At 48.5% G+C, this 14,717-nt stretch overlaps 1 protein-coding gene across 12 annotated transcripts in view; it reads left to right on the top strand.

The window, feature by feature from the left end:
- The first annotated feature begins 7,326 nt into the window (after nucleotides 1-7,326).
- LOC134933474 (transcription factor 7-like 2) overlaps nucleotides 7,327-14,717 on the top strand; it is a 205,295-nt gene continuing 197,904 nt past the window's right edge. For 4 of the 12 annotated variants that reach the window (XM_063928710.1, XM_063928712.1, XM_063928707.1 and 1 more), the window contains exons 1-3: nucleotides 7,330-8,072; nucleotides 8,183-8,249; nucleotides 12,426-12,532. In XM_063928710.1, the coding sequence (XP_063784780.1) occupies nucleotides 7,872-8,072; nucleotides 8,183-8,249; nucleotides 12,426-12,532 (375 nt within the window). In that variant the 5' untranslated portion in view covers nucleotides 7,330-7,871. Of the gene's footprint in view, nucleotides 8,073-8,182; nucleotides 8,250-8,412; nucleotides 8,540-12,139; nucleotides 12,160-12,425; nucleotides 12,533-14,717 lie in introns of those variants that run through there. The other 8 variants (XM_063928703.1, XM_063928713.1, XM_063928711.1 and 5 more) reach the window with 7 other exon arrangements.

Genomic DNA, 14,717 nt, shown 5'->3' on the forward strand with positions numbered 1-14,717 from the left:
TGAAATGATCGCACAGGCAGAGTAAGTCTGGAGCTACTCTAAAACTGCTAAGTAGTTAGTAATCGCAATATTGCGAATACATCGGTCGCAATTTTAAGAAGCTAAGATTCACTCCCAGTAGGCGGCGGCTTAGCGTGTGTAACTCTGCTAAATTCGCCTTGCGACCGATCAACTCGGAATGAGGGCCATAATACATAATACAGAAACAATGAAGTGCAGAAAAGTTTTTCATAAAATACAGAGAGCATACAGATACTACAGCATACCTCCCGACCAGGGGCGTATCTAGAGAGGAGGGGACCCGTGTGCAGTCGCCGTGTGTGGGCCCCCTCCTCACCCGTAGCCGGCAGAGCTGCTATTAGAGCCCTGAGCACTAGATACTCTGGCACAATGCCAGAGTCTACAGCGGATGTGCAGGTCTCCGGAAAAATGTTATGGCGGCCATTTTCTTGGAGACCTGCGTATGCACTGTAGACTCTGGCACTGTGCCAGAATCTCTAGTGCTCAGAGCGCTAACAGCGGCGCTGCCAGCTACGGGAGAGGAGGGGGCCCACACACGGATACCGATGGACACCAGATAGGTAAGTATAGAAGAAATGTGTGCAATGTGTGTGGTGTGGGCCCCCTCTGGACCCAGGGGCCCATTAAGGAAATGCTTGAGCAAACAGGAGGGTTGCAGAGGATGAGATACTAAACACTGAGGGACATATAATGTGAACAGATATGTCTTTAGAAACAAGTCTTCCCAATGTTTTTTGCAACCTAAATGTAGAAAATAAAACTAGTTATGGGACTTTACTGGCGCTGATGCCTTTTCTTTCCCTTAATCCCTTTATCTGCTCCCAGAGCTCGGCCCTCAGATTTACTAAAGTGGGATAATCCTTGAAGAGCACAATAGCTTGGGGGTGTGGCCTAATAAAGCAATGTTTGATGTCATTGGGGTCTATGATGTAATGGTGACAGTAGCGGATCTTGCCACGGGCAAGCAGGACTTTTGCCCGGGGCGTCACCTTCCGGAGGGCGCCGGCGCCATCCGGAGGGCGCCACACCAAGGCAAGATCCGCTGCTGCTGTGGTGCCCCCCGCTGCCCGCTGTCCCGCTGTCCTGTGAAGGGAAACTAGACGCTACGCGCACAGCAAAGGTCCTCTCCACTAAGGGAATTAGACGCTTAGCGTCTAGTTTTCCTTCGTGGAGAGGACCTTTGCTGTGCGGTGCGCGATGATGTCATCGCGCACCGCACATCCTACTGCAGTACAGGGGGCGTAACTGACCACGCCCCCTGTATGAAGCCACACCCCCTAATGCCGCCCAGGGCGCAAGAAGCCCCGGAACCGGCCCTGAATGGTGATAGTGGATGATACCAAAAACTATGTGTTTGCTAGCACCTTATATAGACTTCTGTAACATCAAGGCTAATTTATTCAGCCCACAGTAATAGCCCCAATGAAACAAAGACAACTACCAATGTCATAGTCCCTTGTAGACAAGATTACCTAAAGACAGGGCCGGATTAATAATGGGGCGGATGGAGCTGCAGCTCCGGGCCCACACCCCAAAATAGGCCCACTGCATCTGCTGCAGCAAGTCTCTGCTGTAATTTGTAACATAAATCCTTTTACAGCAGTTTCCTAGGCCGTGCTGTCAGTGCCCCTTGCCCCTCCGGCATTAACAGCCCCCACTCTCCGGCTGCGGCGCCAGTGTAACAACTGCTGCTGCGGCCCATTTGTGATAGCGGCTTAGCGGAAGGCTTTCATAGCCATCCCTGCGCCGCATTCTCACTGGGACTCGGCGCCTCCTCCTCACGCTTGATGTCACTGTCACATGGTGCCTCCCCACCACCGGCACGCCCAGATCCCCGGACTCCACATCCCAGCACCTGACCTGCTGCCTGGAAGACCAGAGATGGAGAAGGAATGGGCAGTGCGGGTGACGCTGTGGGGAGGTGATGTTTGGATGCAGCACAGATTTTACAGGTGAGTGCTTTGCTGTGCGTTGTCCGGTGCAAGCTTGGGGCCAGGAGAGAGCTCTGCTTTGGTGGGCACACATAGTAACACGCCCCCACCCCAACCCAGTGATGTGCATGTGGTCAGGGTGTCACCACTTCCACACTGGTCACATCTACAAGGACCCCCATAGTTTAAGGGGCAGTGCACTGCCCTATCTAGGCAGGGCAGTATCCATTCATCTTTCTGTTCACTATTGTCTCTGTTCCCAGAGTCCACCACCTCCACTACTTTTCCTTCTCTCCTCCCTCAACTTCCTCATTGGGGACTTGTATCAGGCGCACAGCCAAAGAAAAACACTGCATCTCTAAATCTCTATATTCCAGTCTCTCTATGCCCTACCTACCGCCTTGCTTCTCCCTTTGCCTTCCCTATTGCCCCATGTCTCTCTGTTCTCCCTACTGCACTGCGTCTCTCTAGTCTTTCCCTACCGTCCCTCATCTCTATGCTCTCCCTACCACTAGCATCTCTATGACCTCCCTATTGCCCCACATCTCTCTATGTTCTCCCTACCGCACCGCGTCTCTCTATGGCCTCCCTACCGCCCCTCGTCTCTATGCTCTCCCTACCGCCTGCACCTCTATGCCCTCCCTACCGCCCCGCATCTATGCCATCCCTACCGGCCCACATCTCTATGCCCTCCCTACCGCCCCACGTCTCTCTATGCCCTCCCTCCCACTCCGCGTCTCTATGCCCTCCCTACCACCCCGCGTCTCTATGCTCTCCCTACTGCCCCACATCTCTTTGCCCTCCCTACCGCCCTGCGTCTCTATGCCATCCCTACCACCCCGCTTCTCTCTATGACCTCCCTACCACCCCGCTTCTCTCTCTATACCCACCCTACTGCCCCGCGTCTCTCTATGCTGTCCATGCCACCCCGCGTCTATGCCTTCCCTACCGCCTTGCTTCTCCCTATGCCTTCCCTATCGCTCCACATCTCTCTGTTCTCCCTACCGCACTGCGTCTCTCTATGGCCACCCTACCGCCCCTCGTCTCTATGCTCTCCTTACCATCCTGCGTCTCTATGCCCTCCCTACCGCCCTGCATCTCTGTGCCCTCCCTACCGCCCTGCGTCTCTATGCTGTCCATGCCACCCCGCGTCTCTTTATGCCCTCCCTACTACCGTGCTTCTCCCTATGCCTTCCCTATCGCCCCAGATCTCTCTATGTTCTCCCTACTGCACCGCGACTCTCTATGCCCTCCCTACCGGCCATCATCTCAATGCCCTCCCTACCACCCCATGTCTCTATGCCCTCCCTACCGCCCGCGTCTCTATGCCCTCCCTACCGCCCCGCGTCTCTATGCCCTCCCTGCTGCCCAATGTCTCTCTATTCTGTCCATGCCACCCTGTGTCTCTCTATGCCCTCCCTCCCACTCCGCATCTCTATGCCCTCCTTACCACCCCTTGTCTCTATGCTCTCCCTACTGCCCCGCATCTCTTTGCCCTCCCTACCGCCCCGCGTCTCTATGCCATCCCCACCACCCCGCTTCTCTCTATGACCTCCCTACCGCCCCGCGTCTCTATACCCACTCTGCTGCCCCGCGTCTCTTTATGCTGTCCATGCCACCCCGCGTCTATGCCTTCCCTACCGCCTTGCTTCTCCCTATGCCTTCCCTATCGCCCCACATCTCTCTGTTCTCCCTACCGCACCACATCTCTCTATGGCCACCCTACTGCCCCTCGTCTCTATGCTCTCCTAACCACCCTGCGTCTCTATGCCCTCCCTACCGCCCCGCGTCTCTATGCCCTCCCTACTGCCCCGCATCTCTATGCCCTCCCCACCGCCCCGCGTCTCTATGCCCTCCCTACCGCCCCGCGTCTTTATACCCTCCCTACTGCCCCATGTCTCTCTATTCTGTCCATGCCACCCCGTGTCTCTCTATGCCCTTCCTCCCACTCCGTGTCTCTATGCCCTCACTACTACCCCTAGTCCCTAATGCCCCGCATCTATATGCCCTCCCTACCGCCCCGAGACTATGCCATCCCTACCGCCCCACATCTCTCTATCTATACCCTCCCTCCCACCCTGCTTCTCTATGCCCTCCTTACTGCCCCACGTCTCTATACCCTCCTACTGCCCCGCGTCTCTCTATGCTGTCCATGCCACCCCGCGTCTCTCTAAGCCCTCCCTACCACCTTGCTTCTCCCTTTACCTTCCCTATCGCCCCACGTCTCTCTATGCCCTCCCTACCGCCCCTCATCTCTATGCTCTCCCTACCTCCCTGCATATCTATGCCCTCCCAACCGCCCCGCGTCTCTATGCCCTCCCTCCCACCCCGCGTCTCTATGCCCTCCCTACAGCCCCGCGTCTCTATGCCCTCCCTACCGCCCCGGGTCTTTATACCCTCCCTACTGCCCCACGTCTCTCTATTCTGTGAATGCCACCCCGTGTCTCCCTATGCCCTCCCTCACACTTCGCTTCTCTATGCCCTCTCTACCGCCCCATGTCTCTATGCCCTCCCTACTGCTACGCGTCTCTATGCCCTCCCTACCGTCCCGCGTCTCTATGCCCTTCCTACCGCCCCGCGTCTCTATGCCCTTCCTACCGCCCCGCGTCTCTATGCCCTCCCTACCGCCCCGCGTTTCTATGCCCTCCCTACCGCCCCGCGTTTCTATGCCTTCCCTACCGCCCCGCCTCTCTATACCCTCCCTACTGCCCCATGTCTCTCTATGCTGTCCATGCCGCCCGCGTCACTCTATGCCCTCCCTGCCGGGACAGTCGGGAGGTATGTAATAGGCCCTGCAGAAATTTCAGCTCCAGGCCCATAAGGACCTTAATCTGGCACTGCCTAAAGATTGCAGATGTTTACAACATCTTCTTCTTCTTTGCCTTTATTTATAAAGCACCACAAATATCCGCAGTGTCGTACAAAACAAAGGGGGTCATTCCGAGTTGTTCGCTCGCAAGCGGATTTTAGCAGATTTGCTCATACTAAGCCGCCGCCTACTGGGAGTGAATCTTAGCATCTTAAAATTGCGAACGATGTATTCGCAATATTGCGATTACACACCTCGTAGCAGTTTCTGAGTAGCTTCAGACTTACTCGGCATCTGCGATCAGTTCAGTGCTTGTCGTTCCTGGTTTGACGTCACAAACACACCCAGCGTTCGCCCAGACACTCCCCCGTTTCTCCGGTCACTCCTGCGTTTTTTCCGGAAACGGTAGCGTTTTTTCCCACACGCCCATAAAACGGCCTGTTTCCGCCCAGTAACACCCATTTCCTGTCAATCACATTACGATCGCCAGAACGATGAAAAAGCCGTGAGTAAAAATCCTAACTGCATAGCAAATTTACTTGGCGCAGTCGCAGTGCGGACATTGCGCATGCGCATTAAGCGGAAAATCGCTGCGATGCGAAGATTGTTACCGAGCGAACAACTCGGAATGACCCCCTAAGATACAAAACAAGGAAAACACGGTAACAGAATAACAAAACGGACATAGGGGGTAATTCTGAGTTGATCGCAGCAGCAAGTTTGTTAGCAATTGGGCAAAACCATGTGCACTGCTGGGGGGGCATATATAACATTTGCAGAGAGAGTTAGATTTGGGTGGGTTATTTTGTTTCTGTGCAGGGTAAATAATGGCTGCTTTATTTTTACACTGCAATTTAGATTTCAGTTTGAATACACCCCACCCAAATCTAACTCTCTCTGCACATGTTATATCTGCCTCCCCTGCAGTGCACATGGTTTTGCCCAACTGCTAACAAAATTGCTGCTGCGATCAACTCTGAATTAGGTCCATAGTCACAAGTGTTGGCGTTAAAGCAACTTAAACCAATTGACGGAGATGTTGGACCTAAAGGGAGAGATGAAACAATAGGAGGGATTGTACTGTGGCGTGTGAACTGAAAGGTGGGCAAGTCTCCCACAGCGCCACAGCCCCCCCTCAGCTGCCCACTTACAGAGCACAAGTGGGCGGTCCAAGGGGACTTGATGATGTGATTTACGTTGAATTGCATCATCATAGCCCCCCCCCCCCCACTGTACAATGCCTGTAATATCAGCATTGTATAGGGGGGGGGGCATGGCCACGATTACGTGACCACGGCTGACATGCCCCCTGTGCTTCCTTCAGTATGTAACCATGCCCCCATTATGCCCCTATGCCGCGTCACCATGGCTCTCTCTGCCCCCTGTTGCACCGAGCTGGCTGCCCTCTCCCGGAGGGGGCAGCCAGAAAGTTGGCAACTCTGTATACATAACTGGTAAAAAAGTATATAGCGATCACAGCACGTCACGTATTGCGCATATGAGATTAGATAAAACATGCAAGATATTATTTTGTAATAAACGGCATATGCACAAGGACGTCCTGTGGTGGTGGCAATACATGCAAGTAACTATGGGGGAGATTTATCAAAGCATAGACCGGGTGCACATTAGAACGACGGGCAATCGGGCCGATGGCCGGGACAAGTTCCCTTCATGCTGAACCATGGCAGATTGCCCGTACACACTGTCCAATCTCTTGTTCTGTCCTTCATTACACTGCACTGTGTCGCACACAAGATCTACTGGTTGGCTGTGCAGCACGGCTGACCAGAAGATGTCGTACGCAGCCCCCGGGAGCGTGCAATGGGGCATATACACTAGACGATACGCACGATATGTCATCCCAATAAGACAAATAGCTCTGATATCGTTCTAGTGTGTACCCGTCCCGAGAGAGAGAGAGAGAGAGAGAAAGTGGAGAGAGATAAAGTAACAACCAATCTGCTCCTGCCATTTGCCTATAAAATGACAGTTAAAAGCTGATTGGCTGGTACTTTATCTCTTGCCATTTTCTCTCTCTCAAAGCTGATAAATTCCCAAGCACCATCCTAAAATAGATAGATATCATGCCCAGTGGAGCGCTGCTTCTATTCAATTACTTATATTGGTTATTGGAGCGCCATCCTTTTGGGACTATCAATCTATATTTATTTATTTAACACACCTAAATCTCAGACCAGGGAGTATATTTACTAAAGATCCCTTTTGTATGGTTTTGATCGATTTTAGATCGATGTTAAATCGATCGTAATCCATGTTGGGCTTCCAGGTTTAAAACACACATTTACTAGCAGATGATTTTTTTTTTTTTGATATTCATTTTTAAATGTTAGTAAATGTGTGTTTTAACCCTGGAAGCCCATCATCGATTAAAATCGCTTTAACATCGATCTAAAATCGAACCAAAACATTCAAAATCGACCTTTAGAAAATATAGCCCCCCAGCTAACACAATACAGATTCATGTGCACGTTTCCATACATTGAAGTGAACCACAGTTTATTAGAGAGGGTACAAATCTGCTACAAAGTAATCTCGGTTTGCAAAACAAGCAACTCACTGGGAAAAGGAAAAGAGCCGCATAAACAGCAAAACAAGCAACTCACTGGGAAAAGGAAAAGAGCCGCATAAACAGCAAAACAAGCAACTCACTGGGAAAAGGAAAAGAGCCGCATAAACAGCCACATGGAAGGCACGGAGGGAGCACAGTGAGCGGTGCGGGGTCTGTGCAGGGGATAATGTGTGCCTGTGACTTTAAGGGAAGAGCTCTGTCTCTCTCTCTCATACATTGCTCAGCCCCCGGGTGCTCGGTGCAGCTATCAATCAGCGGGCGGTGCGCTTTGATGTGCTCCCTCTCAGCCTTCCCCTTGTCCTCAGACGATTACAGGCTTCTGCTGCCTGCACAGCTCCCTCTACTCACTTCCACAGCCCTGTCCTCCTGCAAACTTTTTACCCTGTTGCCCCCCCTTTTCCTCCAAATGCAGCGGGAGTGACCCCCCCTTTGGCACGCAGGCTCCCCCTTTGCACTGCCAGCTCCCCACAGCCTGCTGCCACCTTAAGAAGTGCCCAGGAGCAAACCCACCCCCAAAATGCCCCAGCTGAACAGCGGTGGAGAGGATGACCTGGGGGCTAACGATGAGATGATCTCCTTCAAAGATGAAGGGGATCAGGAGGAGAAGATCCGGGAGAATGCCTTCACAGAGAGGGACCTGGCAGACCTCAAGTCCTCCCTGGTCAATGAGTCTGAAACTAGCCCCATTGCAAGTGCCCCGGGGCATCATCACCCAGAGGTAAGAGTGTGGGAGCTGCATGGGGGAGAGTGTATGGGGGCTGTAGGCAGCATGAGAGGGAATAAAGTTACACACACACAAAGTTTTCTGAATTCCTGCTGTTTTCACAGGCAATCAGGCGTGCACAAGATGCTCAGAGAGTTTTCCAAGAGAAGCTGGCAGATCACATGGAAGAGGGTAAGCCCCAGTTACTACGTACCCCCCTTCCTCCTCCTCCTCCTCCGCTCCTATTCATGCAGGACCCAGGGAAGTCAGAGGGTTGAGTGAGTACAGAGGGGCAATTGCTGGATTAAGTCAAGCAAGACCTACAGCAATCAGCTGTGCAAAACTTCTGCACAGTGCAGGGAACATCCCCAGACTGACATGCTTCAATAAGTTACACCGCTACCTTTGCTCTGCCTTGTATTCAGTGCTTTTTTATTTGCCTATGACAAAAGAAATTCTGGTAATCGGGAATATAAATGCAGGTACTCGCCTGAAATTACAAGTCGGTACAAGATCGATAGTCGCTTATTTTATTAATTTCTGAAATTATTTCACAAATTTCTTCCCTTTTCTGCAACTAAGTTATTTAGGGAATCAGACCAAAAAAGTGGCGTCACTGCTTATATAATAACACATTATAATCAATCTGTGAAGTGTTCATTTGTACCACTGTGCTGTACAATGGAGATGGAGGAACACTTGTTCCATCAAATCCTCAGAACGATTACCCTCAGTAAGTGTGAGTGCTTCCATTTACAAATCACATCTTGGAAATCCTCGATTTGCTGATTCTGACCAAAAATTGATTGGGATTGGCGAGTCAGAGATTTTTAATATGCTGGATTTTGCCAGTTTCCTAAAGGATCTCCCATCATCGATATCTGCGGATTGATCCGGTAGAACGGATAATCGGTCCACAGATGTATGGCCCGCATAAATCTGGATGTGTTTAGAAATGGTTGTGGCTTTTTCCTGCAAAGCTTACAATGTATCTCTGTATGTTACAATATCAGATCTCCTATTATAAAGCTTACAGCGATTACATTTTCAGTTTATAGAGTGTAAGCTAGCGAGCAGGGCCCTCTTACCTCTCTGTCTGTCTGTCATTACACAGTCTTGCTTCATTACTGTTTTGTTCCCAATTGTAAAGCTCAATGGAAAATGCTGACACTATATATGTTAGGCTGACCATATTATCCCCTTTACCTGGGATGCTCATGGATTACACAGGTTCTGTGGCTGATTAAAACCAGCTGAAATGCAGGCTTGAAGTCAGCCAGCCCCAGAACCTGTGTAATCAATGAGTGTCCCAGGTAAAAGGGATAATATGGTCAGCCTATATAAGTAATTTAATAAATAAAATGCGTTATTAATGATCGCCCATTGATGAGTGTCATCAGGTCAACATGGAGTTCTTATCATACATCATGACAGGTGGACTTTTCTTAAGTACTGTTTGGAGATTTGGAAACAGGGGCATTTAGGGAACAGTGTGTTTTTGTTAATTTCATTAAGGAATTTGCTGGGATGCCTCCGACAGGTTGGTCCGCAATTACCTTCTATTTAATCGCATACAAAGTTCCGGAACCCTGCTTAAGTAGATCCCAGTTGTAAAAGCGACATTGAATATAAACAAATATTTATAATAATCACCATAGCGACTGTAGATGAAATGTCTATAGATCACGTCGTTAATTAGCGCTACGGTAGTAACGTAGTATGTCCCCAAGTGTGCAACTTTATTTCTCTCTCCAGGAAGATGGGTAAATGCTGCTACAGTAATTACAGTAATAAAAACACATTGTGACCCTGCATGTTCTGCTTGTTCACTTTTAGTTATGGGACAATAAAAATAATGCCTAGACCTATTAATGCTAAACTTATATAAGGTGCTACTAGAATAACCTGTATCAGTGCATTCCCAGGCGGTGCTTTACAAGGCTGTCCGCTCTTAAATTGTGTTTTAACAAGTGTATTTGATTGAAGACTTTAAGGAGTCCCCTACACTGTGCAATTTTGACTGCTGAATAGATTTTTAGGCCTGAGGATCACATATCGCATGGAGTATGGGCTGAGAACAGTGGGTCTCAAACTCTGTCCTCAAGTACCCCCCAACAGTTCGTGTTTTCCAGGTCACCTAGCAGTTGAACAGGTGTATTCATTACTCACTCACATTTTAAAAGACCCACAGGTGGAGCAAATTATTTCACTTGCAATCCTGTGAGGAGACCTGGAAAACATGAACTGTTGGGGGGTACTTGAGGACAGAGTTTGAGAACCACTGGCCTAGAACAATGTGCCAATTCTGACTGACCTCTCATGGGGTGGCTGGAGTCCACCAGCCGCATTGGCTAGCTTTAATGTATATTGCGTATGTTCGTCTTATTCCCCAGCAGTTTGTCCATTTATTTAATCCATTGTGTTTGAGGTTTGTGACAGAAGCTTGCAGTCCGTACTCCCGTCCCCACCGTAGTGCCGGAAAGTATCTTATATGTTGTTTTTTGTGTGCACTGTGGGCAAGTTATAAGGGAGCCCCGCTGTCATCTTTACCATTAGGTATTACTCTTGTATTAAATGCAACATCAGCAAAGCTGAATACCACGGGACTCCAGGTCGACAACAAAAAGGTCGACACACCTTAGGTCGACGCCAATTGGTCGACGTGGACAAAAGGTCGACAGGAACAAGGTCGACATGAGTTTATGTTTTTTTGGTGTCGTTTTTTTCGTAGAGTGACCGGGAACCCCAATTAGTGCACCGCGTCCCCTCGCATGGCTTGCTTCGCTCGCCATGCTTCGGGCATGGTGCCTTCGCTTCGCTCGGCACAGATTACCGTTCCAATCGTAGTCCACATGGATCGTTAAGTATGAAAAGGTTCCAAAAAACAAAAACAAAAACAAACTCATGTCGACCCTTTTCCATGTCGACCCTTTTCCATGTCGACCCTTTTCCATGTCGACCCTTTTCCATGTCGACCCTTTGTCAATGTCGACCTAAGGTGTGTTGACATTTTTGTTGCCGACCTGGAGTCCGGATACCGAATACCACAGTGGATGGCAATTCTGCCCGGCAACAATGGTGTTTGGGTCTCATCCCAACCAGGGTGCGCTGCAGTGGTCCTAAGTGTTCTGGTTGGCCTATGGTGCAAATCAGTTGCTTATCTATAATGGGTGCAGGGCTCCAAGTCAAGAAGGTCTGCTCATGCTACAACCCACGAAGAAGGTCTAACCGGTTGGCCGCCGGCACCAAATGTTTGGCTGTTTCTTTGGAAATACGGCGTTAGCGATACATTTCTGGAGAAATTGCCGGAAACATGGCGCAAGAGCTGAAGATGGCAAAGACTGGCACTACATGCTATCTTCTGTGTGTTGGTTAGCAGTACTGCCTCATAGCCAGCCCTGAGGTCATGAGGTCAATTCCTCACCAAGGTCCTGTCTTTGTTGAGTTTGTATGTTCTCATGTTTTCGTGGCTTTCCTTCCATGCTCCTAAAACATGCTGGTATGTTTGTTGGCCTTTGACAAAGATGGACTCCACTGGGCCATGAACTGAAATAATAAAGCGCTACGTAATAGATAGACACACTGGCACCTTGGTCAAGCAAACATACTGATGGCTTTCACTAGAGGCCTCTGGTAGGTGTCGGAGTTCACCTCCAACTTAAGTGGGCGTTAAGAAGCAATACTAATCTAAACTAAAACCGTAGTGGTGTGGGCTGGCGGCGTATTCTGTACACTTGCAAAGTACAGTTAGCTGTGTGACATTTCCTCTGCAAGTGTTATGTGTATCGGGTCAGGGGAGTGGTGCTGTTATACCACAAAGGAAAACAGGTTGTCAAAATACTTTCACCTCAACGGTTGCACCAGCACCCAGCTCAACTGTACCTGCGTGATGTTCTGTCGTCTGCGACCCCATTGTTTTTTCCTCTTTACCTTGAAGTGACATCTTGCGGGATTAGTCATTTCATCTCTTGTGATCAGAGAGTAAACAACTCCAAATAAATGACGTTTGAAGTATACAGATAAGTCTTAATTGATCGAGAACAAAGGATTGTGCATTGACAGCTGATAAGGAGCGAGGAATAAACCGTCTGGATTTATATGGGTGAGGGCTAGTTACACTTGGACGTAATAAGGCGTCGCAGTGCTAGAAGTGACAGCGTTGGATGTCAGCTTTGAGGCCTGCCTTTGTATAAATAATAATCATTATGGTAATTGTTCCAGATGCCTTTAGAAAATGATGTATACAACTTCACCATGATGTTGCCTGGATTACTGCTCAGTCAGCAGCCGTTTGGTTATAAAATGATTTATTTTCACTGCATGTCTTTTGTACTAGGCTACAAGCTGATTTTTGTTCATATTCCTTAGGTATTAAACAACACGAAGAACAAATGTATAAAGGTTCCGGATATTCCAGTTACCCATTCCTTATGCTTTCTGACCCTTACCTTCCCAATGGATCCATGTCTTCACTGGTGAGTCTGTGGTCATTTTGTTTTGGTAATATTCAACTTTTTTTGTAGAGTATGGGGGCAATTCACACCCTTCGGCTGGAGTTTAATCCCCCCCCCCCCTTCCCCTTCAGCCCTTATACAGCAGCATGCGATTTTAGCATGCAGATTTAAGGTTCCAATAATTTAAATATGCGAAAACTATTTGTTTAATTTTCACACTTAAGATTTTTATTTGATAAAATGCAATATTTCTTGCCACTGATGCGTGCTACAGTATGAACATTTTTATTTTGTCCCTATATACCACAATGTGAAAAGTGTCATCTGTAGACTTTTAAGAAGGTGCTTACCAAACCTAACATTCACTATTGTTATATTTAATTTCATACTTTTAAGACGTGTTGTAGGTTCAGTAAAAGGGTTCTGAACATTGCTCATCAGTAAAAACTGAAATAAAACATCCTTGTGATCCTTATTGAGTATTTAAGTTTGAGGACATTTTATTTATTTTTGCATGCGCTGTAAATACTGGCTGCTTTTGCATGTAGCCTGCAAATGCTGGACGGCTTTATTTGTACGCTGCAATTTAGAATCCAGCTGAGACACACCCCTCCCAACTCTGTGTCTGTTACATCTGCCCCACCTGCAGTGCAGCATGGTTTTACCAAAGGTACAAAGCAGAGGTTCCCAAACTGTGTGCCGTGGCTCCCTGGGGTGCCTCGGGACACTTGCAGGGGTGCCCTGGGTTGGTGGTTCAGGACCAATTAAAATTATTCATGGTCAATATAATAGGCAAAACCAGTGCTGGTGGCTGCCAGTCATAAAATATGTGGCCAAACAGAAGCAAATCTTGTCCCTCACCACACAACTGACCCTAAGGATGACCTAGAAACGCAATCTACTTAATGTAATATTTCTTTCTAAATTTCTCAATAAGAAATTTTTGGCCTAGGGGTGCCGTGAAAAAAATTCTGATATTCTAGGGCGCCGTGATTCAAAAAAGTTTGGAAACCACTTGTACAAAGTTATGCCTTCCTTTTGGTTTGCCCCCCAACTCTGAATGGACCCGTTAGAGTTGTGTTGATAACTGTCCTGTGAAGGTCTATATAGTAAAGATACCATACCGGTGGGGAAATGAAATAGTCTGAGTTTGCGGTGGTCTGGGATTTTGCCCGAGAGTGCCCATATTTTTAAAGCAGCTGTCATTTAAAAGGCAAAACCTGTTACCTTTCCCCGTGGGTGTCCATGTAATGGTTACACTGTTAAATGAGGATCAAAACATATACTCAAAGGAAGGTTTCATTAAGATTCACGGGAGTCTGTTTTGGTCATTTTTATGCAATGTGTTCTCCTAAAAATGTTCCTCTTTGCCTACTATAGGCTTTGTGATGTCACGTGTTTGCAGTGTATTGCTGTACTACAGGTTTGTTGTGAGTATTGGGTGCATGTAGGAGACTGGTGCAGTTTTAAATAGCATTGGGACTAGAATTCCACTGTCCTCTGAAGTTCTTTCTTAGTCCCAACACTACTTTCCCTTGGCATCATTGCATGTGCTGTCGTGAAAGCTGAATTTCCTCTTACCGGCCCATCAGTGTTGGCTCAGCTTTAAGTCCATGAGATGCTCATGATTGCAGCCAGTCATTTGGCAAGAGTGTTTTTTTTTTTTTTCTTCATTTGTTCGTCTGTGCGGTTCTCTGGGTCGGCCTAATTCTAGGGGTGCCCGTCACCCCTTACTAATGCCCACCCCCGTCATCTCTTTAGCGGGAGAGTGGCGGAGGCAGCTTTTCCTACCCATCACAGTGGGAGTGTGGTGATTCGCTTTGACATCATACCCATGCATCACCCTCCCAGCCTATCGGAGGCATGGGTTACAGCATTGGTTGCCACACAGGTAAGAGGTCACTGGTGCCTGGCATAGTAGCGCAAGGCAGCAATAAAAAAATACTTACATTATGTCACGCTTTCAGTGTTCTAGCCACTGCTTAACTATTGGTGCTCTATGTAATCGCCTAGGCTCACTTAATGGTAGTGAAACCCAGTGTACTCTGTTTTGAAGTGGGTGAGCATGGAACAGTATGTAGCCAATAAGACCATCAGAATGTTTCAAGCAGCACAGAGTATTTCATGCCAGGGCTGCATGTGAGCGGATAAGTAAAGGAGCTAGGCACCTTTTTAATAGGTATGGCAAAACGGAGGCGTTAATAAC

Source organism: Pseudophryne corroboree, chromosome 6 (assembly GCF_028390025.1).
Source record: "Pseudophryne corroboree isolate aPseCor3 chromosome 6, aPseCor3.hap2, whole genome shotgun sequence".
Lineage (NCBI taxonomy): Eukaryota > Metazoa > Chordata > Amphibia > Anura > Myobatrachidae > Pseudophryne > Pseudophryne corroboree.